Genomic DNA, 25,319 nt, shown 5'->3' with positions numbered 1-25,319 from the left:
AAGCGGTAGCAGAGCTTACCTTTCTCTCGGAGCCCCCCCCACTAATCTCCCTCAGCACACCCAGAGGTGTGTGTTGCGCCCCAGGGAGTCAGCAGCATCTCCTTCAGAGAGTATGGCAGTATTAGCTTTTTCTGTCAAATCTCATTTATTCTCATATCCAGGACTTGGTAAAACCAGTTCTTACTTAAAAACCCCATTTTACAGGCACATATAAAGACTTTTCCAGTTGTGGTTAATGTAGGACTTAAAATGACCACATACCTCACGGAGTAACAGCTGATCGTTAGAACACTTGAAAGAGGACAGCAGCAAGGAACAGATGTACACAAAGTTTTAATTTTATTTTTCTCTGGTTGGAGACTCATCTTGTAACATGCATGCATTTCAAAACAGTAACAGTGTCTCAAACTGCTCCTAGCAAACAGACAAGCACAGAGGACTTAAAATTCCTATTTAAAAAACAGCAGTGAAAAAAACCTAGAATGCCTTTTTTTTTTTTAGTTTTAGATTAAACTTAATTTATTCACATTTTTTTCAGTTGCACTGATTAGCCCTGCCCACCCTTGTGACCTGTGTGTAATACGCTCGCTTGACGCAACTCAACCCAGCTGCACTGAGCATCGTGCAGCACCACAGAGGCCAGCACAACTCCCGAGCGGCGAAAACTGAACCCGCTGCAAACGCTGGATGACCAGCAGTTGGTTCCCTAAGCTTCGCCGTCGCTATTACACAAGACACTCAATTCAAACAGCAAGGAAAATCAGTAGTGGCTAATACGGATACTGGAGAATGGCTCTGCAGAAGTAGGGGAAGTTGACGGGCAAACCTGAAACGGGGCGTTAAGACACAGACGGGGAGAGGATGGCTGTTTTGTTTTTCTGGAGCTATTTTAAGGATGACCTGGCCCAGATCGGTTAACGCAGTGTTGCAAAAACCAAGTTTAGGACACACACACTGAAAGGTTTGTACCACCTGGAGGTTAAACACTTTACCTCGGTGCAGCTTTTAGGGAGGCATGGATAAAGACTGCATAGTAGTCACAGGACTGGAGACAGCCGTCTGCCGGGGCTGACACAGCCCGACCAAACACGGCCCGCGACTACGATACAACCTCACGTTGTGCCCGTCTTGGGCTACGAGGTGAGTCCCCCAGTGACATTCCCACTGAAGGGAGCTGTGGCAGCGCTCTGGAGGGGAAAAAGCAGGAGTTTCCTCCTGGAAAAGGAGGCGAGACTCAAGCGTTTTAGTGTTCTTGCCGATTATGATAATCCAATTCAGAACTAGGATTCGCGGATGTGGGAGTACAGCCTCATTTATGCAGGAAATCTGGAGTCACCTACTAGCCCAGAAGTTCTCCCTGTAAGGAATTTCATGATCACAGCTTTTATAATTAAAACCAGGTCAATCAGAGGCATGTATGAGACCAGAGGGAAGGATCTCACTGCTCCTTGCTGTGAGAAGCGAACGCCTGCTGACATTTTTCTTACGTGCAGCAAATACCAGCCCTTCTTCCCGGCGCCCACACCACAGGCGGGTGCTGCCTGGTACCTCCAGAACACGAGGGCCCTACCAAAGGGTGACCCAACGTGTTCTCGAGTGGTTTTTATTGCACTATTGGGGCAGAGCAGCACCCAAACTGTGACTCCATACTCCGCCTGCCCTCTCCCACTCTTATTTACGCTGTAGGAGCCAGCTTAGCGGGGGGAGATATAAGTTCTAGCTTCAAAGCAGCTTTTAGTTCTTAAATTTTGACAGATCAGGCTCGTGTTCAGAAACAGACTGACCCTCGGTACAGGCAGGAATACAGCTCCCGCAGCTCGCTTCTCACACAAACTCACCCTGCCTTCGGGCGCTGGAGAGACACTGCACACTGCGTTTGTTTCTTTCCTTTTTGAAACTCCAGTTGACCAAAGAATTGCACTGCAATTTCTTGAAAAATCCTGTATTCTGACCAGGATCTGAGCGATCCGCCTACCTACTGCAACTCTCTCAGCCGAGGGTGGTTTTCAGTCAAATGCACTTCAGTGTAAAGTGTTCCGCAGGGTACATGCTACAGACAGAAATATCTACATTCAGCAAACTAGAACTAAATTCACACCAGAAACAGACAACAAACTAGCACAAGCAGTTGTAAAACCAGAATTGAAAGGGCTGGGTTTTCCTTTTAAATACTTGAGTTAAAAAAGTGACCTAAAACAAGATTAAAAAAAAAACAAAACCAAAACAAAACCAAAAGAAAACAACAAAAACAAAAGAAAAAGTCCCTTTTAAAAACAAATCAAATATTTGCAGCTTCACTTCTTATTCTGGTAATAAAAATACTGTCTAGAAACAAAAATTAGCATTTTTAACGTAATGCTACCTTTCAAAATGTAAACAATATACAAAATGCTTATGTTAAACAAAGTTACATACCTGGGTAATACATCATTAAGTGAGAAAATTGCATTTAATTACTTTAATACACACAGTATGGCAACTTGACAGAAGTGGCAGAACTGGGGAAGTGCTAACGTGAATAGAGCTTATGGGGCTTTTCCTATCGCTTGAGCCAGAGACAGCCAATTTAATTCTAGCAGGAGTTTCTTTGGAGTGGAATAAGAAAATACAGTTAACTGCTCTTAAGCCCTTAGTATCGTGACTTCTGTAAAGTTTGCTGCAGGAACTACCTGCATTTTAATTTTATTTCTGTTCATGAAATTCAGTGAATGAGACTGCTGCTCCTAGCTAAGCAAGCTTTGTTTTTCTACTTTCTTTGCGTTGTTTGTTTTGTAGTGTCTCATTGCAGGATGCCTGCAGTTCACTAATTTCCTTCTCTCTTCCTCCCCCCTTTTTCTCGTCTTTTTTAAATACATGATTTAAAGACAAACAGTTTAAAAGGTACAAGCTAGTTTCCCAAAAGGAGAACAGCAAACTTACCAGGCCAAAGTTGCAGATTCAATGCAGATTTTTAAAACTGTCAAGAATAAAAAGCGATCGGTATTTAATTTCTAATTGATAGTAAACTTAAGTGCTTATTGTTTAAGAGAAAAGCAACCAATATAATGCCCACAAAACTAAGCTGATGATACCCTCTAAGTCCTCCCTTTTTTAAAGTATTCTCATAGCTGCGTTTGTTTCGTGGCTTCTCCAGCTACACACCTTAAGACACGAGACTCTCCAGCCTCCCAGACAACGGTGTGTGAGCCCCCACATCACACAGAAGAGGGACTGGACTACAGCGGCAGAAGAAATTTGTCCCATGTCAAAGGGAATGACCCATGAATGAAAAAGAAGATTCATATCCCGTTATGAGCCCTAATATTAATTTTTCATTTCTTAAAGACTCTATTTACAGTGCACTCGTGCGGGCTGAAACGTCAGCCCCCTTTTGTCCCCTTCAAAGTTGAGACCTGTGGGATTCACATCACGAATGTGGGTATGAACATTAAAAAAAACCCCAAGCCCACATTCAGAATCCAGACCAGAGCTAGCGTTAGTCTAGGGAAATTACCAGGATGTGATGAGCACCAGTTATCTCTCAAAAGGACCAAATTCCACACAGCAAACTGTAGCACGCGTTACAGCACAGGACAGACATTCGAAACAGCGTATTCCCGAAACAAAGGCATATGTGAAAACAGTTTCAAGGCAGATAAGCAACATGTTTCAACTGCAAGAGGTTTGTTCAAAACGCTAAACCCTGCTTGGAAAGAGAAAAGAAAATTAAAAAAAGAACCAAAAGATCTGTAACTGTTGTGCAGCAGAGCTAACAAAACCCAAAGCAAGTCTGACAAGCTTGGCTGTGAAAAATATTACAAGCGTTCTGGAGACAAAACAGGACATTATTCAGTCACGCAAATCAGTTCCAATTCTTTAGGGGGGGGGAAATAATCTGGCGCAAGTGTTCGAACATTTCCACTCCTTGACTGTCGCTCTAGAGAGGGGTATGGAGCAGAGAAGAGTAAAAAGAATCACAGCTCAAGTCCTGAGTCCTCTTGAGCAGTGGAACTTGCTCCAGTCACAGCTCCCAGCACTCCCCACTGGTAGCCAGTCCAATTCCTTCGTGTGCAAGTCACATTGCCATTTAAAAAATAAACCAACTAACCAAAGAACCTCTGTCAGGAAAGAAATTCAAGTACCTGTTGCAGATTGGGCAAGTAAGGAAGACTGAACATTAGCTAGATTAACACTGGTAGAACCGCGATGTGAAGCTGTAATCTAAGAGACACGGCAATTCCTGACTGAGGTGTGACAGGGAAACGGTCCAGATAGTCAAATACTATCCCATATCTACAGGTACAAAATGCCTTTTTTTTTTTTTTTTTGTGTCTTTTGTTTTATGAAATCCTCATAGCTGGCCAATTTAAAGCACAATGGGTCCGAGTACATTATTATCTGAGGTTGTTCAATGCCTCTAACTACATCTCACACTGTTTTTTTTAGGTTCTAGGAGTTACACCTTTTTAAGCGATCATCTTTGGTAGATGTTCATTTCCCTCGTCTTTCTTGTAAATCAAGTGCAGTTACAAAAAAAAGTTTTTGTTACTTAAATTAACCAAAAAATATAAAGTGTCCCAGTCTGAATTTACCTAAAGTTCAGCGACTCCTCCTTATCAGAGTAATATTTTCCGTCCTTGAAATGGTGAGCTATTTTCCTTCCAATTCCTACCAAGAGGGAAATAAAAGGGCCTGTATGTCTTTCTGGTAAAGACAGTCCAATAAAATAAAAAAAATAATAGTGTAGTTTGTGGAATCAGGCACTGCTTCACTCCCACCGCACGTGATCTAGAGCGACCCCTTTTACACAGTGCCACATATCATATCCCTATGGGATTCTCTTGATCAGAGAGGAGAAAATGTCATTAGAAAGAGCAGTGCTGAAACAATGCACTTTTCTTGTTTTAAAAAGCCCTCAAAATCTATGTCTGGGCACTTCTGTAACATAAAAACCCACTTTTCCACCTGGGTCAAGTGGACTGTTGGAGGGTGCACCTAGAATTAGTTTTCTCTTAAGTCACACAGTGCCACACGCTCACTCTTGCACACACACACACACGCGCACACACACACCCCACATGCTGCTACAGTGTCTGTTTTAGTGTCGCAGGCTGCATTCTCTGTTTGGAAGTAGCCCCTCTTCTCTTCATTTCTCGCTGAAGGCTGAAGACGACTATGTCAGGATATTGGAGATAAATTCGTTGAAGCGTTTAGAGTACTGCTCTGGGTTGACGGTGGAGATCTCTGCCCCAGCCTGCAAGGCAGAGAGGAGAGACAAGTCACAACACCCTCCTGGAAGGGCAGACCCTGCAGCGCTGCACAGGGAGGGAGGACAGCAAGGAGTGATCACGGCAGCACGGCCTGGCTCTGCTGGGCAAGACCCCTGACAACTTGCAAGTTCTAGGGAAAAACAACAGCCGGACAGGTCTAGAGAGACCCCCAAGGAAATGGATTTTAGCTCCAGCTGGATCTTCTGCAGACCACTGACTCAATGCACTGGATTTGTTCCTTCGTGGTTTACAGGAGATTTGGAAGGAGCGTGAAAGACTCCATGTCCTGCTAATCTGGGAATTTTTCTAGCCCTTTTGGGAAGTTCAAGATTGCTGCCAGGGAACAGGACTGGCCCCAGGAAGCGGGTAGGACAGTACGTCTCCCTGCAGCCAGTCCATTCCTGCTCTGTTGGTGCCACACCAGGGAAATCCAGCACCTCCCAAACTGGGACATAAATGCAAGTCATCTCCAACCAACCAGAGGGAAAGGCTTTCCAAGACAGTCTGAGGAGACAGTAAGTGAGGGAAGAGCTGTTCTTGGGCACTAGATCACTGGAGAATTTCCATGCCGGTAGAAAAATCAGCATCGGGAGATATCACACATACGCACACAGGCGTGCAGGCAAAGCAGAAGCCCCAAAGTCCATCCTCCCTGCGGGTGGCAGGCTGCTTACCCCATGTTTCACTGTTTTGGCAGCATGTGCAGCTTTCTTCTTCGCATCATATGGCGTAAGAATGTCTATAATGGCCATGAAGTACACTTCCTTCTTGGGGGCACCTAGCAAGGCAAGAGAGTCGCTAGCACACCCTGAGCTGTGAGCAAAGCCCAGCTGCACCCCCCTCTTTAAGAAATACACGGCAGATCTGTTTTGATGCAACTAGCAGAGAAAGCAAGGCAGCTGGAGACTGCAGAAGGGCAGAGAAAAACGACTGGAAACAGCACACCAGAGGCCCGCACGCTCTCTGAACATGTCACTACTCTCCAAGCATAACTTCTACCCATTCCAACACACACCGTCCACAACAACGGACTGTACAGCAAAGGAGAGACACTTGGCAGGGTCTCTCTCTCTCTCTGTGGACAGTCCTCCCACTCCATTTAGCCCAGCCAGACCACAGGACACCTCCTCTGCCCTCCAGACCTTCTTCAGGGTGATATTCCATCATACTCACTTTCGTGGCTTTTCATGGCATAGACATCAACAGAAGGATCAAACTCTCCAGGCCCAAAGAAGCGAGGGTAGTTGAGGAGGTTGCCAGGGCTGTCAGGGGGTGTGCCATAGGAGGAGATGGGGTTGCCTCCGAGACCATCATTCTCACACTCCTCATCCTCTGCCCGATCCTCCACTTCCATCTCTTCCTGCTCTGCTCGGTCAACATCGTGGATCCCAACCAGCAAGCTGTAGTCCATAATCTTCAGCTGAGCTAAAAACTGTGAGAAAGAGATGAGTGAGAACAACAGCATCCACAGGGGATTGGAAATCCTCAGTCCTGCCTTGCCAGTATCTCCCTGTAGTGAGAGCTAAACCCTTACTAGACTCCAGAGAATCTACACGAGCTCATATGCGCACTGCCATCAGCATAACCCTGACTGCATTTGCTTGGCGGATCCAGGAATGACTTTCTTCTCAGTCACTGCTGCACCCCTTGAGCCAGAGGCCACAGTGAGGATCCAGTTATGGGAGAGAGAGTAAAAGCTGTTCCCCAGGAAACTCTACCTCCACGTCCCGCTTCAGCTTTTCAAGGAAGTTCTTTTTACTCTCTTCTCCGACATGCAGCTTCTGACCCTCATTCAAGAAGTCGTTGTCTTTGAACGTTGGTAGATCCTTGGCCTGCAACAAAAAGCCTGTGTCAAATTCTCCAAACCCCTACTTCTTGGGGGAGGGCTGGTACAACAATTCATTATCAATACGTTGATTGCCCAGAGACTCTGACCGAGTCGGGGGTCACACCAGGATCTTTTGCCTGTTAATAAGGTGAAGGGTCTCACCCTGTCCACTAAGTATGAAAACGGCATCAGGCAGAGCACAATATCTGTCAATGAATCCATGTGCTGAGCTGTACCTGGGGGAAGCTGAAGGGAGACACAGAGAGCAACTCAACTTTAAAGACTGCCGGGAAGATGTGCTGCAGGCTGAAAACTTGACAGCTGGGCTCCAGCCAGAGACGGTCCAACCAGCTCCCAGAACAGAAAAGAAATGCATTTTGTCGGCTTCTGGAAGGGGGGAGGGCTTGAAAAAAACCCCACGCTTCTCTCCCTAAAGGCTTGAGGAAAAAATTAAAACCACTGCTTGTTGAGGAATCTGCTTGCAGCAACCTCTGAGGATTTCTCAGGGATATGGAAGAACATACGACCCCTTTGTGCAGCTGGGAATTAAATTATTTTGTTCTTAAAATGACATATGTGTGGTGGCTTTATATAGATCTAATATGAATTGTCTGAGACAAACTGCATAAGCAGAAAAAGCTTGAGTAAACAGCTAGCAAGCTGGGAACACTTGGGCACGATGAAGCCGTGCCTTGACGCCAAGCATTCGGTGTAAATGGGAGCTCCTTGGCTCATGCCAGAGATCTAATTTCAGGACAGGCTGGAGTAGACTCACTCTGTGGTCCCAAATCTGAAAATCCCATGTGCATGTGCAAAACGTAGTATCATGAGTTACTGCTGTGATTTAAACAGGAATTTTCATAGCAGCATCACAGCCAAAGTTTTGCAGGGGCAAAGTCATAAGTTTCCCTAATGGCACCAGAAACCAAACTTACAGACATGCTGAGATATGCCAAGAATCCGAGAGAAGCCGCTCTGTTTTATAAAAGCATCTGTTGCAAAAGCTAACAGCTGACCTGACTCAGTTTGGTACACAGGGAGTGCTATGAAGAAATCTTCCCACAAAAACACCATTGCACTAATGTGGGATTTGGTACTTGTGGGATTGTCCCCTGGGAAGTTCCCCCCACTCCTGGTAGTGTCAACATAACAGGGCAGGGCAGGGCAGCACCAGATCTGCACCATCTCTTCCTGAGCAGTTACTGGGCACAGCCTGGAAGGTGGGACAGAAACAGGTTATCACTCAGGGCCCATTTAATATCCCCTGCTCGATACCCCTTTGGAAAAGGGAAGTCAGTTGGATCCCATCTGCTCCCAATCACCAGGAGGAAGGAAAGGCTGGCCAGGAACAGTCCATACCTTCTCTTTATCGCTTGCTTCTCTGGATACCGTTGAGCCCTGATAAAAGAATAAAGACAAGAGCATTGCTGCACTGTGTGTCATATTCCTGAAGAATTCATTGACACCATTTAATTCCTCCATGTAGAAAAATAATGAAAGTATTTTTAAAATCAGTGCTCAATCCCTTTTTCATGCCTGAGACAGACTTAGTGTGGTGTAGGCCACTTGGGATAGGGGAATGGAACAACATTTGAGCCTCAAGTGAAGCCCCATCCAGAGCCCCCAAAACCTAATACCCTGAACAAAAAGCCAAGCCCGGGACCCTGTCAAGTTGGTGTTACAAAGACCAACTCCCACCCTTCTGGAAAAGGAGCTCTCGGCTCCGCGACTGCCCTCCAAACCCTCACCTTCAGGTCATATTTCCGGTGCACAGTCAGCCTGTGGCTAAACACGTTTCTGGTAACCACCATGTAGGTTTCCACTCCATCCACGGTGAGCCGGTACATGCCGAGGAACTGGGGCAGGAGGGTGTTCCCATGACACTCCACTATGAACTGGAGGAGAGCCGGGAAGGGAAGGGCAGAGAAAGACAGTACTGTCACACAAAACCCATCTCTGATAGAACACAAGCTCAGCAAGAAGGTGATAGCGAAGCCTCCACTTCCAGCTATCTGACACCAATGTGAAAGGAAAGGAGGCTTGCAAATGGCTCCTAGGGTGTCAAGAAACGCAAGTTAGGGCACTGTAAGAATCTTCCAGCCCTGCGCTGAGACAGAGCATCCCATTTGTGTGCGTGTCCAGCCTGCTGTAACAGGCTAGGTGTGCATGTCCATCACTCAGGGCGAGTTGTTGGCACTGGCTAACTTCACTTCTTGGGGTTATGTGAGTGGATCTGAAAGTAAAGAGCAGATGGACTGGCAGATAATGTGGACCAGGGTGGAACATTTCCAGCTGTCCCACTTTGCCCCCCCTTCCCTGCTGCACGTAACTGTCTCCTCCCTGGTCCCTTTGGAAAGTCTAATTCAAAGGATTGAATTAGGAGCGTGTTTGCAGATCTCAGGTACCAGCGATCCATAATTTATTGATGTAAGGAACAGGGTGAGCTGTGAAGGGGCTCAGCACTGTGAAGAAACAGGCAGCTGTGCCATAATTGGCTCTCAGATGCTAAGGAATACTGTTTGCTTTTGCAAAAGCTATTTGCAAGCTCTGCCAGGTTGCACACTGTGAATCCAAGCTCCAGTTCCCCAGCAAATGTCACAAGATGCTCCCCAAGGCGTTTTGCCACCTCCCCTCCCAGGGTTCTAGACTCACCGTACCTGGTGGTACTTCTTTAAGATGTTGTGCATCTCTGCTACATCCTCGCTCGACACTGCCTTAATGACAAACCTCCTGTCGTAGGTGGTGAGGAACCGGGCCCCACATCGGCCCTGGCTGTCGCTGTTCACTGGGGCGCTTCGTGTCACCGAGTTCTGAGGGAACCAGAACAAAAACGTGGGGAGGAGAGGCAGGAGCTGCCACCTCCCTGGAGAAGAAAGAAAAGCAGTCTTGGAAAGCAGACGAGACATGGGTGACCAGGGCCAGCTCCACAACCTGACTCTGGAATAACAAGACATCCCAGGAACTTTGTGCTCCACCTTCGTAACCGTGGCAGTGTCCCGGCCAAGCTTCAGAGCACACTTGCAAACACACTCCAATCGTGACTGTTAATAAGCAAGCATCCTCGAGTGTTCAGCACTGCTGAGGTTAACCCAATTGTTCAGAAGTCTGGCCATGGAGTTTAGAGCTTTCATCTGGGCCTTCTATTTGTTTACACATTTTACTCCAACAGTTGGCATGCATTTTTGAAGATGCTTTTGACTAAGGGGTTTTTAAAGAGTCAGTATACACAGGGCAAGACTTCTTAGCATTTCCTCCTGGAAATTTAAGAAGAGTCAGGATATTTTCAAGGTTTACGGAAAAATAGAACAAAATGAATTAAATGGCCTGCCTTCTTTTCCATCAAAAAGCAGCCTAAACCAGCAAAAGCCTCATTGTTTGGGAATTCTTTACAGGTCATCCTGAAACCAAAAGCCACCCTCAGCCTCTGCTGTTCTTACAATTGGACGAAAAAGACTGCGAGTATAAATAGCTTGGTTGTTCTTCCGACAGCCAGCAGCATCTGTCTTTACACCCCTGTCTCCACCCTTAGCAACGAAACACTGCAGCTTCTTTTCGTACTTGCAGCACAATTGGAAAATCCCAAGCAAACTGCAGAGCAAATATCTCCCATGTTTCCTGAGCCACCACAGGAACATTTTGTTCTGATGCCTCTCCCCAGGTAGGGGACTTGCTGTGAGCCTCATCCTACCGCTAGAGCCACTACTCTTTGCACCTTCCAGACTAACCCAAGCAGGTCACCAGTCTCCTGCTTGTTTCCTCCAACACTTCTCAGCAACTGCCTTCCAACTCCACCACCCCAGCCACCAGCACCTGTTCAGAAGCCATTTTGTCCACCACCAGTATAGGCTCTCCCTAGCATTTCCCTGCAACTGGTGCAAGCGTATGAGGGGAGCTGTGCTCTGAAACACGATGGTACTGACACTTGGTCAGTGGTCGTTAGCTCAAGGTAGAGGTGGCTTTCAGGATCTCGGGGTTGGACAATGTGTTTCACGATGTATTTTTTTTAGCTGCCACTTACACTGTTCTCTCCTTCCCTCAGCTCTCTGAAGAGCAGACAGCAGAGGGAGCCTGCTCTTCTGCAGACCCAAACACGCAGGCACACAGAGCCTGCTGCGAAAGAGGGATTTACCATGTCACGCTGCAAGTGAGCCGGGAGGTTTCCTTTCAAAATGAAGCATTTAAAGCTTTTAAAACTTTAATGAAGCAGGGGAAAAACTCTACTCCTGCCAAGGGCTTTGGAAACTGTCAGGAAAATAAAGGCAAACAAAAAAACCAAAACCTTTGCTTCTTGCTGACATCTGCAAATGAGCCTGTGCTACACAGTTTAATCACCCCTCACCTCAAAACCACAGAGCTTTTCTTCTAGAGGAGATGGAAAGCAGAAACCATGGCCACATATGGACATTACCAAATTCCTAGCCCTTAGGTTTACTTTGTTCCCTTCCTGTGACTCCCAGAGTTCAGGTGTTATATTTAACATCCTGGCTCAAATCCCACTCAAGCCATCAAGTTTTACCCACCTGAATTTAGCTCAATGAATGTTTTCAGCTTTCTGTTCTAGCTGGACACCTCTAAAGAGCCAAACTGCTCTACTCCAGGGATGGGAGAAGTAATCCTTCAGAGCAACAGGTAAAACATAAATGATAAACTAGGTATTGAGAACCAACAAGATTATGGGTGCTTCTATGTAAGTCACTTCACACGGTTCTGATCATTTCTTAAAAGAAACTGGGAAGAAAATTTCTAAAATATACCATAGTGGATGGACTGGGAGAAAAAGTAATTAGGAGCTAATGACTTCACCGCATGCAAGTACGTTGAAGGGTATGGAGGAAGCCAGCTCACAAAGTAATTCCCTGGTACAGCCAGCCCCAGGGGCAGGGTGTTGCTGGCCAAGCAGCCTCCTCAAGAGCCATACACAGCCTGGCATGAATGACTGTCAACAGACCAGGAGGCAACGGCACTGCTTCTCCTGGCAAAACGCCATCGCTGCCTAGAGAACGGGCCTGACGGTAGGAGGGAAAAAATAAAATTAATAATCTAACAAGCATGTGCTCGAGAAAAGCATGGGCTGAGCAGCCGTGCCCTGAAAATAAAAGAGATCTTCCATCACAAGCAGGAGAGATCTGCGTGTGAAACTCATGGCTCGCAGGTAATTAGAAGGCACTGAGCACACACAGGCACAACGAACGCCACCTGCCTCCTAACGCTGGGCTCAGCTCTAGCTCCGTCAGCAGATGGGCAGTCACCCAGACCAGAGCTGCGACAGGCAGCCACGAGGCAGCAGCCAGCATTTACTATTCCTCCTGGGGATGGCCGGCCCCTTGCAGAAGAAAAGCAAAGACGACTGTCAGTTCTGCTCGAAAAAACGTGTCTCACTTTGAGCAAACACCCTCAGAGTGCCCAGCGCGCCTGAGAACAGGCAGCCGAGTAGGATGGGCCCTGGCAGCCAGGAGAGAGGCAACTGAGACACAGTTACAGAAAGAAGCAAAAAGCCCCAAACACCCATCTTGGTATCCTCAGAGGTCACCCCCTCTCACAGAGGGACCAGCATGCTCCCCCCTTGCTCTGGGAACAAGGGACAGAGGAGGGGATTCAGGTGCTACACATCTGTTCCCTGCTCCATACCACATGAGACCAGAAACTGGATCAATTAGATCCAGTGTCTCACCACTGCAACGAGCCATGCAGCTGGAGTAGGAAAACAGATCTCTTCATTATATTAACCTTGAAACAGTGGGAGATCAGGCAATAACCTAGATATAATCAGGGAGAATTCTGACATGCTTGGGGAGGGCATATATACAGACATATGTGGGCATGGGCACACACACACACTACCAGAAGGAAGCATTTTGGTGGGATTAGCAGGAACAGCTCTGCTCCCATCTCCTCTCTGCAGAATGCAGGCAGCAGGGAGCATGGCTGGGCTTGCATGTGAAGCAAAGAAGGGGGAGAGCAAGAAGCTTGCACCACTCACCCACTGCTCCAGCACTAATGTGCCTCTCTGGGCTGGCGGATTCCAGGGAGTATTTTAGTTGAAGCCCTCGACCAGTCAGTGCTGGCATATTGCCAGCCTTTATCAACTGCAGCGGAGTGCCAAAGATACCGGGTTTAATTACCTAACACTCAGCCTGCTAAAGGCCACGCAGCTATCAAAGCCACTCTTTTTCTGCACTGGCTTGTCCCTCATTTAAGAGGTCTCTAAGCAGCCTGCTACCACACATCTCCTGCGTGCCTAAGACTAAGTGCCGTGTGTGGAAGGGTGGCCCTGCTGTAGCAGCAACAGTTGCGACATCTCTCTCTCGCTGGATTTAAGTCCAGCAGTATTAATACAAGAAAATGTCTCTCCCCTCCAAGGCAAGCCTGAGCCTCTGGCCTTAGGGAACATGTCCCAAAGTTCCCTATAACTTTGCCACCTTGATAAACCCAATTCAACAGCACCAATGCTTGGCACACGCACTTGGTTAAAACAGCACCCAAATCTGTAAAAATACGACAGGCTCATTTTCCTTGCAGATGTTCTGCACTAGATCATTGTTATCCTTGAGCTCCCGCCTGTCTGCAACCATCTGCTGCCTCTTACTTTATGCCCAGACTGTAAACGCTCAGGAGCGGGGACCATCTTTTCATTCTGCCATTGCCCAGTGCCTGGCACAGCAAGATCTACTTCTTTAGGGTTATGGTAAAACCATTCAAACCATGATTATAAGCCCATAAAAACTGACCACACAAAACTGTTGATATTGTAGATTCTCTGCCGGCTTGGTTATTCTGTCCTAGGGAGAGGTTTTAGGAGGGCAGGGAGAGAAGAGACGGTACCTGGTAGTCTTGATCATCAATCCCAAATCTTTCTCGGAGGTTTCGGAACACCAGTGGACAATACTCCTTAAATTTAAAGCGACTTGGCAAGTTTTCCCTAGGGCAAAGCAGAAAAGATATTCTTGTACAATGATCAGCTTGTGAAATCAAACTGGATTCTTCTCCCACTTCACTGCTAACCCCCCAGGATATCCAAGCCCCTTCCTACCTACAAGGGCCCTGTTCTGCAAGTATTTACCCTCATTAGGGCAGCTTGTTTCTTTGGGTGCCTACAAAAGTCATCTGTTCATAGAAATGCTTGCAGGATCCAGCTTTTGACTAACAGGCTCTTTGGATGAGGGTGCCGGCCTTGCAGAACAATCTCCCCTGTCACAAGCACAGATTTGACAGAATAATTTCTCTCTTTCCTCCTCCTTTGTTGCTTTGTTCCGTTCAGTAACACAGCTGCCCCCTGCAACACACTGTTACTGTTTCAGATGAAAAGCTGGAGGAAAGGGGGGGATGACTCTGATTTCAGATCAGATCAGATCACTCGTGCGTCAAAAGAAAGGTCAACACAAGACAAACCATCTCACCCAGAACGCAAAGGAGACGGGGTGAATCAGCTCCAGTCTGGCATGTTCCAGACCAGTCCCAACCGTTACAGAGCAAGGTTTGCTGCCAGCCCTTGCCAGCCGGGAACGGGGCACAGTACAGTGGACAACAGACAACGTTCCCCATTGCTGAGGGATGCTGCATCTACTCCCTACCAGAGCTCTTTTCTGCCTAGTGGGAAGAAGCAGAGAGGATGGTCCTGCTTGGACACAGTGGGAGATTTTGTTAGCTCATTTTCAATGAGAATCCTTTACACCAATACGTGGGAAACTAAAACCTCTGTAGGAGAAGAGGGAAAAACAGATACTGCAAATTGTAGGTGCCAGATAAGACAAACTTTTGAATCACATCCCCACTCTCAAAGCTGATCCCTGTGAAACTTAGTGAAAACGAAGCATTCATCAGTGAGCACTGCAGACCTGCACACACAGAGACAGGGTGAAGAACACAGCCCTGAGCACCAGCCACAACAACGGTGTTAAAAGGGCTTCCAAAAATTGATCTTCTGGGAAAAGGAGAAAGGGGTAACTCCATACAGACCCCATGGGCCAGCGGGATAATGCAGCTTCACAGCTGTCTCCTGTGAAAAGTCTCAAAGAAACAAGGAACCCAGGAGGTCACGGAGAGCAAACTCCTACCCTCTCCTCCATAGTCTCGGGATTTGGGTTCTGCTGGTCAGGGCAGGACACCCGCCCAGGGCACAGCAGGAATCAAGAGACAGTCCTGCATCGGTTTTGTGCATAAACAAGATGTGCAGCAAACTCCAGCTTTGGACAAGTTACACTTTGCAAACTCTAAAATATTATCTTCTACCCAGTCCGGTGAATATCTATGTATAACAAGCTCTGTAGTAGTGTCACTCCTGAGCTCGGCCTTACCACACTTCTCATCACTCAAATGATATAAACCAAACCACAAGATGGCTTCTCAGTGACAGACTGACCCCTTGCCACATCCTGTTGAGTGGTCTGGGCAGGGCACAGACTCGGGGAATGCGTCCAGCCACACCAGATCATCTTGGCATTACAACAGGGAACAAACCAAAAGGCCTCCTCCATGCCAGTTTCCCCCACAGCAAAGAGCTCAAATTATAGAGACAAACAAGTTGGGAAGCACCTACTTACTTGTTGAATAGATGATTGTCCACCTTAATCTTACTGTAGGCTTTAAAGTCATCGGGCATCAACATGACAGGAACGGGAACATTGCTGAGTTCGTTGATCTAAAAGAGAAAGGAAACGGAGACTCTAAACTCAAGTTCCACTGCCCTGCAGTTACCATCAATGGACTTACACGGATGCCAAATACCCCAGAAGCTGTTTTTGAAGCAATATAACCCATCAGACTTTCAGAGCAACTTGCTGTACTGAAGCAACCTGGAGAATACTGTGGTTACAAGCCACAGAAGCACCTCATTCAATCATGTGGTGAGTACTGCTGAGCCAGCCTCGGCTCCTTCATCTGTCCACCTTCCACTGATCATCCAAGATACAGCTTAGAAGCGAGACAAACCTACAGACCAAGAAATAGCAGATTTTGGGTTTTAAATAAATCACCTTTGCCCTTATTTAGGAAATGTTGCATCAGCCAATTTCTTAACTAGTTCTCACTGTTACAAATCACGGATGACCAAAGGCTTCAACGCAGCCAGACAGAGCAGACTCTGGGTAGCTTTGGTGCAGCACAGCACAGCTCCCCTGTGGATGCTGTTTCTGTGCTTGCTGTCTCTTGTTGCTCTTATCCCACCTTCTTTAAAGGGATGAGTCACTCCACTAGATTGTTTTTGCTCCTTAGTCATGTGTGGCAGCCACAGGAATACAGGAAAGCAGAAGAATGAACGTTCAGCTACTATTGTATAGATGGGCTCATGCTACAGCACCCAGCAGCGAAAGCATCAATAGTAAAAAAATTAAAAAAATAAAAAAAATCCACCTCTGCGCTATATCTGGCTACTCTGCTCCTGACGAGCCCATGCACTGACAAGGATGTGCCAGCACTCAAGAGCAGGTCAAGAGGCTGCACGTTTCTGAGCTGCCTTTTCTGAGGACGGCCCCAGCATCATTCATTCATTCACACCGACTTCACAGGAATCACCCAAGTCCCATCTAATTGAGCTGCTATTAACATGCTGGATCCAGGAAGCAATTTCATTACAACTCCATTCCCATAATTCCTGCGCCAAGCAGGTAACGCTGGAGAGAAGCAGACAACATTGGCAATCGCGGGGTTTGGCTTGGAGTCAGGCCTGGGGTCTGTTCCCAACACCAAAACCTTCGGCAGGTCAAATGACATCCAGCATGCTTGGAAAACACGCAGCATTTCCCCGCTGACGGGGAACGGGGTCCAAGCCGTCAGCCTAAGGAAATGGACTCCAGTTCTGGGATTCCCCGCTCCTTGCGTGCAACAGGACAAAAAATACTGTCCAAATAGCTGCCGCCACATCTCCTGCAAGGAGGTGGAGACGAAAGGAGGCATGAGGGAGCCGTTCTGCAGTGGGATCCGTGGCACAGTTCAAGTCTGCGAGCACCATGGGCGTCCCAGCTCTGGAGATGTGCAGTGAGCTGTCTAATTATATGAGCAAGCCTTTGATGAGGTATGTATTTTTCACATCCTTTCTCCATCATTACCAATGAAAAAACAGACCAGATTTAACAAACGTCAGACTGGAAAAGAAGGACACACACAGGCTGCACAGAGAAAAGATGACTATTTTCAGAGACAGTCATCCCACACAACAGATAAGCAGGAAGTAAACCGGCCACCGCTCCGCTAAGAGCAGAGATGCTGCTCTTCAAAGCCCTGCCCAGTATTTACATTATAGCAGCACCAAGGAGCATTAAGCAATCCCATAAAGTCCTTTGGGGTGTATGGAGAACACTGCATAGATGAATGAATAAATAATGCCATACGCCTCCCATCATTTGTAATCACAACGGAGCAGGGAGGCCAATACCCCCCAGCTTAAGCTAAAGGCTCAATCCTGCACCGAGCCGCTCTGCGAGCCACAGAGAGAAGAGAGGAGAGGCAAGGGGGGCGCAGGTGAGGAAGGGATCTCCCAGATCCTGGGGTCCACAGAGTCCCATGCAGTGATTTCCCCTCAGGGTGAAGGTGGGGAAGAGAAAACAGCCAATTCTGTATCAAGAGAGAGGCGCTGCCTCCAGCCACTAATTATTGCTGTCTAACAGGAGGGGAAGCCCGACAGCACAGCTCCTTAGACACGCCTGTTCTCAGCCCTCTTCTCGGCGGTGGGTAAGGCACAAACAAGCTATTATCAGCTTGTTCCAGCGCGGAGGAAGGGTGCTGACGGCTGAGAGGGAACAGCGATTTGGAGATTGTCTCCTCCCCGCCAGAAATTCAGACAGAAATGTTAGCAAAGTGAGATGTCAAGATGTCTCTGGATGTCCTCATTTCTGCCAAAGCAGAAACCTCAAAGCAAATGTTGTACCTGTTGCAAGTCTCCTGACTGGCAGAAATGGTGCGCCACTATACCTCGTCTCATTTAAAAGATGCCCTCACTCTTCCCAAGATATAACAGCCTGACAACAGCCAAAAAAATCCCCCCTGCAAAAGCCTTTTCCCCCTTCCAGCTGCGTACAGCAGAGCTTTCTGGATGCTTCGGGATTCTGGCTCTGGAGGAGATGGGGAGAAGGGAGGGATTTGTGCTGGGGACTAGAATTGCTGCCAAAGAGCTGAACTGGCCATTTCTAGTCCCAGCACTGACAGCCTGCCCTGGATCCACAGCACACGGCAGCTCTTGGTCAGCCAGCCACTGGGCTTTTGTTCCTGACACCGGTCTGAAAGCAAATATGGGTTTGGTTTGGTTTATTTTTTTGGTTGGTTGGTTGGTTGGTTTTGTTGTTGTTTTGTTTGGATTTTTTTTATGCAAGAGGGATGTGCACTGTCTGCTCCCACAGGAACTCCCATGCTTGACACTCTCCTCAGGATGCCAAATGGAGAGGAATGAAAAGCCCCGACACCGCCTTGGAAAAGGGATATCCCAAACCCCCCCTTCTTGCAGTATGATCCTCAGCATCCAGTGCCCCTTTCTAAGGCTTATCGGGCCGGGTCCTGCAGCGTGGTGCCAAATGAAACCCTAGAAGACCTTACCCAAATAAAAGCAGTGGACAGCACCGCTCTAGAGGGATCCTCTCCTCTGCTTATCACGGTGGAATCTGAGCAGCCTCCGAGAGCAACGTGACTAACGCCTGGCACATGTTTGCTCTCTCGCCTTCTCCCCAGGGAGAGGCGTGTAGCAGGAGATTATATATAGCAGAGTGTGTGTCTCTGTGTATTTATGCTACAGAAGGCAAGGTCACAGCAAGGTGCATAGCAATGAGGTGCCCAGCAAACCCTGGCTCCTGGGGAGACCGTTACCGTGGGTCTGACCTGTCTCCCACAAAGAGATGTCACCCGGCTGCAGCAGGTTTGCCTGTACCAGGACCTTTGGAGATCTCTGGGGCTGGTGGTGGCCACAAGGTGCACAGCGAGATCTTGGACTTGGTTCTTTGATCTAGAAGAGGCAGCTGCAGAGAGCTGAGGTGCAGCAGCAGACGGCACCGCAGTCACACACCTCTGTCCCCCACCGCAGGGGTCACGGGCTACTTCGAGAAGCAACTGTGAAGAGCAGGTCCATGCCGTAGAGCAGCCTGTGCTGGGGTACTTCCACACCTCCACTGCAAAGGCTTTAGAGGTCCCCCAAAGCGGAAAAAGTTAAGAACGGCTAATTTAGAGCACAAGCTCTTCAGACCAGGGATCTGCCTCCAGGCCCAGCAGGATGCTGGTTTTCTGTAAGTCATCCAGCTTTTTCAACCTAATCTGCCTTTGAATCCCCCTGAAAATAAGCCCCTGCTTTTGCACAGTCCTTTTATGCCTGGAGTTTTCTATTCCCCCACTAGGTAGAAAGCACAGACAACCTGACAGGGACCAGTCCCGGGTTGAAAGCACCATTAAGAAGTGCATTTTGCCACTGCCACTTGCGTTTGCAGCAAGGACAGAGACAGTGTGAATGGCACATGTCTGTCAGCTTCACAAAAGGCTCAGACATGCACCAGGCTCGGAGGCTCTCAGTGGAGCTCAGAGGATTTAAAACCAAGACACATTTTAGACAAACCAATTGACATCTTCACTAAGCAACAGCAGGGCCACTAAGAGAGAGACGCTTCACATTTCTCTGCTGGTTTCACCATATTCTGAGAACAAAGGAGCAGTTTCCCAAGCCAGGCAAGCAGCCCCGTGTTCCTGGAGGTCACCCCAGTGAGGTGAGAGGTACGGCAGCAGGTTGCCTGGTGTGTCAAACAGCCAGGATCCCAGCCAGAGCCCCAGAGGGAAAGGCAGCCTGATGCCACTGAAGGAGGGAGCAGGGCTTGGGGCAACAGCAGTAGGTAATGGAAAGAAGACCCTCATCTCTTCAAAGCCGCATTTTGCCCAGCAGCCAGAGGAACAGCAAGCTCAGCTCCACTGTTTCTCCAGCTCCCCAGCCAGCGGCTCTCCCCTTCCCCTCACAGGAGTGGCCGGGCCCTTCATCCTCAGTCAGCAGAATTCATTTTTCCATACGCCACTGAGAAGTCTATGGCCACCCCTGGCCTCACAGGGCTGGAAAAATACCACCTCCCCTCCATCTGTTCAGCTTGCATTTCCTGGTCACTCGAATTCTTGAGCAACACCAGTCAGTACGATTCTGGGTTTATCTGTAGTTGATCATTTTTCTTCCCCACCAAAGCCAATTCCTTTTTCAATAAAAGGCACATCAATATTCTGTGTCATTCAGGGACAGCTGTTAGAACGAATGGGCCAGGCATAATTTTGTTTCAAAACCTGACTGTAGCCTCAAAGTGGCAATTACCATTAGTAAATTGATGGGAAAACGCAATTTGTTTACTAACAAGATCCAGATGATGGAGTGTGTGAGTCTACTCTCCAGGATTCTTTACAACAGGAATTTACTCAGGAAAATAAAAATACTTTGTTCATCTCAAAGCCTGTCAATCAGGCATCTCAAAGTACTTTGCAGGCATTAGTTAAACTTTATAATACTCTCCGGAAGTAGGTAAAAGACACATAGCAAAATCACTTTAACTAGTATGGAGGCAAACCCACATCTGCAGCAAAACTTTGCCACTGCTTAACACAGTACAGCAACTGGGCAACAGTTTGAGAAAAAAAATACTGTTTTCCATGAATTAGAGCATGATTAATCAGTATCCAAGCTAACAAAGCCCCCATGCACTGCTATGGAAGCATGAACCTTGTAGTCAATAATTTCTATCAGCACTGTAGGGATACCAGCACGCTTTAAGAGGAAAAAAATCCATCCCCTAGTGACAGCAAATCCACCTCTTCCCCAACAAAGTACTTTGAAGCCTGCTGGAAAGCACTCCTGCGTCCTGATGGAGCTGCAGCACAACGCTGCGTCACCGGCAGAGGAATCAGTCAGTGGTACCCTGCTGCCCCACCAGCGCAGGGCAGCCCGTCACCCATCGTGTCAGCCTGGGGACCACTGGAAAGCATCCGTCCTCCCAGTCCACTTGCAGGCGGGCAGAGCTACCGCGTCCCTTGGGTCAAAGAGGAGCTGAGGAATGGAAAGGTTAAACGACCTACCCATGGCCACATGAGGTAGTGGCAGAGCAGGCAACTCAGCCCCATTTTCCTCGCTGAACTACCCAAGAAAACCCTCTTTTCTCTCCATTTCCCAGGTGGGAAAAGGGCTCCTGGAATCTCTGTTTTAACAGGATGACCCAGGATAAGAAGGTTCAGAGCCACCGGCCTAGATCATTAACACGGGCTATCATGGCCATCGCCATATGCTGCACTCTCCAGAGGTCAATTAGAGCCACAGCAGACAGCAAGTGCTGGAAAGGACAAATACATGCTGTTTACCCTGTGCCAGTACCAATTTATAGGACTTCAACATTTGATATGTGGCAGATGCTACTCTGGCTAGAATTAACATGGCAACACCAAAAACAACACTGCAGAGAAGAGAGAAGCGTGCTGCAAATCCCAATTTTGCTATTTCACTTGAATACTAAATAGCTGTGTTTTGTACTGGCTGGCACCACTCCTAAAGGTCCTGGGAGATCGGCTGGTGCTTCAGCCAGTCATCGGAGCCTCTGGAGCGCAGGAGGCTGCCTCGGGCAAGATCCACACAGCCAACAGAAGAGATCTACCCATTTCCACAAAAACGGGATTTGTTTATGCCTACCCCCTGCCCCTGCCAGCATCCACAGAGCTCCAGGGATCGTTTCCAGTTGATGAACTGCCACCCAGAAAAGCATCACCATGTCCCGTATGAACTTGACTGTTCATTTAACAAACAGAAACAAGAGTCGCCTCTCCAACAACCCCCAGATTCACTGGGATCCCAGTGCCTTGTATAATCAGCACCTTACAACCATTTCTGTGGTTTCCAGAGCACCACACAACACTGCCGTGTTCATCTTGTTCTTCAGTGCGAGATGGTTTCTCCCTTCCAGAACCATCACAACTTTCCCTCTGCTGCTGGCAAGCTCCCATGCACCGGGAGCTCCAGCCAGGGTGTGGAGAACGTGCACAGAGCAACACGCACATAACCAACACCGAGGAGCTGCATCTCCTCTTCCAATGCCATGACAACAGCAGTCGCAAGCAAAGCTTCCCCAGGAACCATCTCCGTGTTCACTGAATTTTACAGTGCCTTACAGAAAACTCAGGAATCGAGGGTGAGCCTCTGTGACTCCACTTTCTTCTCGCATCTGCATGAGTTTTCCCCTCCCCTCCATGGTTTTCTAGTTCAAAATTTAGCTGTCGGACTAATACCACCCACGTTTGGCCCTGCTTACGCTAGCCACAGCCCCACCCCGATCCCAGTTCACTCGATTTAAACGCTGGCTGGGGACCACCAGGACAGCCAAGACCCAGCTCGCTATTTAAACAGAAATGCTTAGTACTGGTGTTCCAGAAACCAGTTCCTGTTCTTGGTGTGCTAACATCATCGCTCCTGATCCTCTCCAGACCCATCACTGCCTGTATTCACACCAGCTGCTAACGAGCTTGTTTAAACTCAAGGCAGGGCCGAACTGTTGCCAGACTCAGTTAACGGACCCAAGGGAATGTCTTCAGTCAACAGAAATGGTGGATTGCATAAAATGGTTGTTTGTTTGGTTTGTTCATGAAAAAGTTCATCTTTAATGCAAGTATTTTTGACAGAATCTTCCTGGCACAGTCTCATGGTTTGTGCTGATAGCAGTTTTCTCCCCCTCCTACCGCAGGGATCCCCAGGCAAGGCTCCACGGACACGGAATTCATCCCTCCCTGTAAAACCGTGGTTCAGAAGCCAAACATTAAAAAAAAAACCAAACAAACAAACATAAGATTTCTAACAAAGTCCAAAGACACTCCTGAAAATATTTCTAAACTGTCCATACCCATCTGCTGGAGGTATGTAAGCAATTCCACTTCCCATATAACCATGGCACCAACACCATCCCCCAGGCTCAGATGGGGATGAGCAAACAAAGCCACCTCAGCCCGCAGCCTGCTCTACAGCACGGTCACACCATCACCGACCCTCGCAGGCACTCACGAGACTCACCCAAATGCAGACAGAGATCAGTGGCAGAGAGGTGGAGGAAAAGCAACCAGCAGGAATTTGTTGGGAAATCCTGGATGCCTGTCCAAGGGCGACGAGGTCGCAGATGAAATTTTCTAACCCCCTTCCCAGCCTCTCTGGATACCGTCCTCCTTTCTGGCAGCAATTTCTTCATAACACATGTCCGATACAATCTCATTACTAGCTTAGTGGTCATACGGAACTGCCAGCTTGCCTTCCTCCCTTTGCCTAAATATTTCACAGCCAAGTTCTCCAAAAGTTATACTGTCCCAATACAGTGCCTAAAAAAGCTGCCAGATTCCCAGTACCCAGACAGCTACAAGACCAAAAAAAAAAAAAAAAAAAGAAAAAAAAGCTAATTGCCACCGAGCAACAACTCTCCCTAAGAGGCCACAAATGAAACTCAGAAGAATCCCACCAATTTCCATTTCTTCAGGGCTCCTAATAGCACCACTGATCAAAGCCTGATTAAATTCATTATCCTGCTTCCTGGGCAAGGCTCTGAGCAGCAAGCACTTGGAATATCCTTTGACTCAGAAAGACAGCGCCGTGTTGAACTACATTTGGAAGCTTTCACTCCATCATCAGGCAAGCTAGAAACGCAATTTTAATTATTTTTTTTCTGTGTGTGTGTTATTTGTTTCTGCAAAGATTAAGCCTAAATCCCTTTCACTCTCTATGAAACATCCACGCATCCACTAATTCACTGGAGAAAAAGGTGGTTTTGAGGCCTAAAAGAATATTAATTTAGGAAGAGATGAGGTTTACAAATTCTTTGACCACCTGAATGTTCTCCTAGAACAGCATCCATTACCCACATCCACGAGAGCAGTGGTAAATCAGTCCTTTCCAGCACCACATTTATGCCTGCCATCACAGACGAGGAAGAAGTTTCCAGAGAAAAAACATAAAGATAGTCTTAGGAACCTCCAAAGGAGATGGATTAGAGTCGAGCCATCGCAGACATTTCCAAGGGACCGTCTCCCACCTCCCTCCTAAGACTTGCACCAACCACTACCCAGAGAAACTGAGGCAGAGCCCAGGGGACACACACGGCCTGAGTCCTGGTAGATGGAGACAAGGTTGGACAGATGGGGCCAAAAGACCCTTTTGTACTTTGGGACGGAGATGAGAGACGTACGGAATTGTCCTCACACAGGCAACTGAGGAACAGGACTGTCACCGTGCGCATGGGACCTCGGGGTCGTGACACGTGGGAGTCCCCACACCGTAACGGGGCCACAGGGCCTGCCCTGAGCGGGAAAGCCAGGGGCTGTGACACGGGACAGCGCTGTGGGTGCCCAACGGGTGTCCTCAGGGCCTCCGGTGCCAGCGAGGGGGTGTGCCAGGGCAACAGCACCCCACACAAAGGGATGCAAACCAAAATGGCATCACTCCCCCTCCCCTGTCCTGGGAAAGAGGGTGTTGGGGAAGAGGATGGAGGCAGACGGGCGGGTGTGAGGGGCAAAGAGAAGCCAAAAGCCACCCCAGGCATGAGGACGGCGATGGCTGGGAGGGACACCCTGGCCCGGGGGGGGACCCCAAACCGCCCAGAGATGGGGACGCTGTGGGGAAGGTGCCCCAGGAGAAAGACACCACCGGGGCCAGGGACACACAGACCCCATGGAGAGGGGGGTGGGGGGGGTGTCTCCTCACAGGGCGGGCACCCGCCGGGCCAGCGGGACCAGCTTGACACCGGGGTGCCCTGGGAGCAGGAATACAGGGAAGGACCCGGATTAGGGATCGGACGCCAGGGGGAGGGAAGGCTGCGATTTCGGGGGACAGTGGGAGTGGGGGGTAGAGCCCGATGCGGGGGGCGAGGGCCCTGCTCTGAGGGGGGCGGGAAGAGGCCCCGCCTGAGGGAGAGCGGGGAAGGGCCCGATCCGGGGCGGGTGAGGGCGCTCGCTGAGGGGAAGGGCCCGGTGTGAGGGGGGCGAGGGCTCCGTCCCGAGGGGCTGGGGAGGTCCGGGACCCAAGGGGAAGGAGGGCCCGCTCACCGTGTGGTTGGCCCCCCACATGAGGACGCTGAGCAGCGGCTCCGAGGCCCGGAACAGCTTCACCTTCTGGCACACGAAGTGTTTCTTCTTGGTTTTGGTCTTGCTGGCGCTGAGGGCCGAGCCCAGCGCCGCCCCGACGCCCCCCGCCGACGAGCCCCCAGCGCAGTTCGAGGCCATGGCGGACCCGGACCGGCACCGGGAGCCGGACCGACCCCCCTCCCCCGGGCTCCCCCCCTACCAGC

At 48.7% G+C, this 25,319-nt stretch overlaps 1 protein-coding gene across 9 annotated transcripts; it reads right to left on the bottom strand.

The window, feature by feature from the left end:
* Positions 1-320: 320 nt before the first annotated feature.
* PIP4K2B (phosphatidylinositol-5-phosphate 4-kinase type 2 beta) lies at positions 321-25,296 on the bottom strand. Of its 9 annotated transcripts, none has more exons than XR_008469819.1 (12): positions 25,078-25,295; positions 15,618-15,715; positions 13,900-13,996; positions 9,735-9,887; positions 8,826-8,972; positions 8,437-8,475; positions 6,968-7,081; positions 6,423-6,681; positions 5,924-6,027; positions 3,494-5,233; positions 2,920-2,956; positions 321-2,050 (listed from the first exon to the last, which is right to left on the bottom strand). XR_008469819.1 is itself a non-coding variant. In XM_054224033.1 (10 exons), the coding sequence occupies exons 1-10, from the start codon at positions 25,252-25,254 to the stop codon at positions 5,153-5,155; spliced, it is 1,269 nt and encodes a 422-aa protein (XP_054080008.1). In that variant the 5' UTR covers positions 25,255-25,295; the 3' UTR covers positions 321-5,152. The 9 variants fall into 9 exon arrangements, 2 of the variants coding, with proteins under 2 accessions (XP_054080008.1, XP_054080009.1); XR_008469822.1 differs by having other exon boundaries at positions 4,572-5,233; XR_008469823.1 differs by having other exon boundaries at positions 5,053-5,233.
* Positions 25,297-25,319: the final 23 nt, after the last annotated feature.

This window comes from Rissa tridactyla, chromosome 19, assembly GCF_028500815.1.
Source record: "Rissa tridactyla isolate bRisTri1 chromosome 19, bRisTri1.patW.cur.20221130, whole genome shotgun sequence".
In the NCBI taxonomy this organism is placed as follows: Eukaryota; Metazoa; Chordata; class Aves; order Charadriiformes; family Laridae; genus Rissa; species Rissa tridactyla.
Note: the sequence above shows the minus strand (reverse complement) of the source record. Positions and strands in the feature narration are given on the sequence as shown.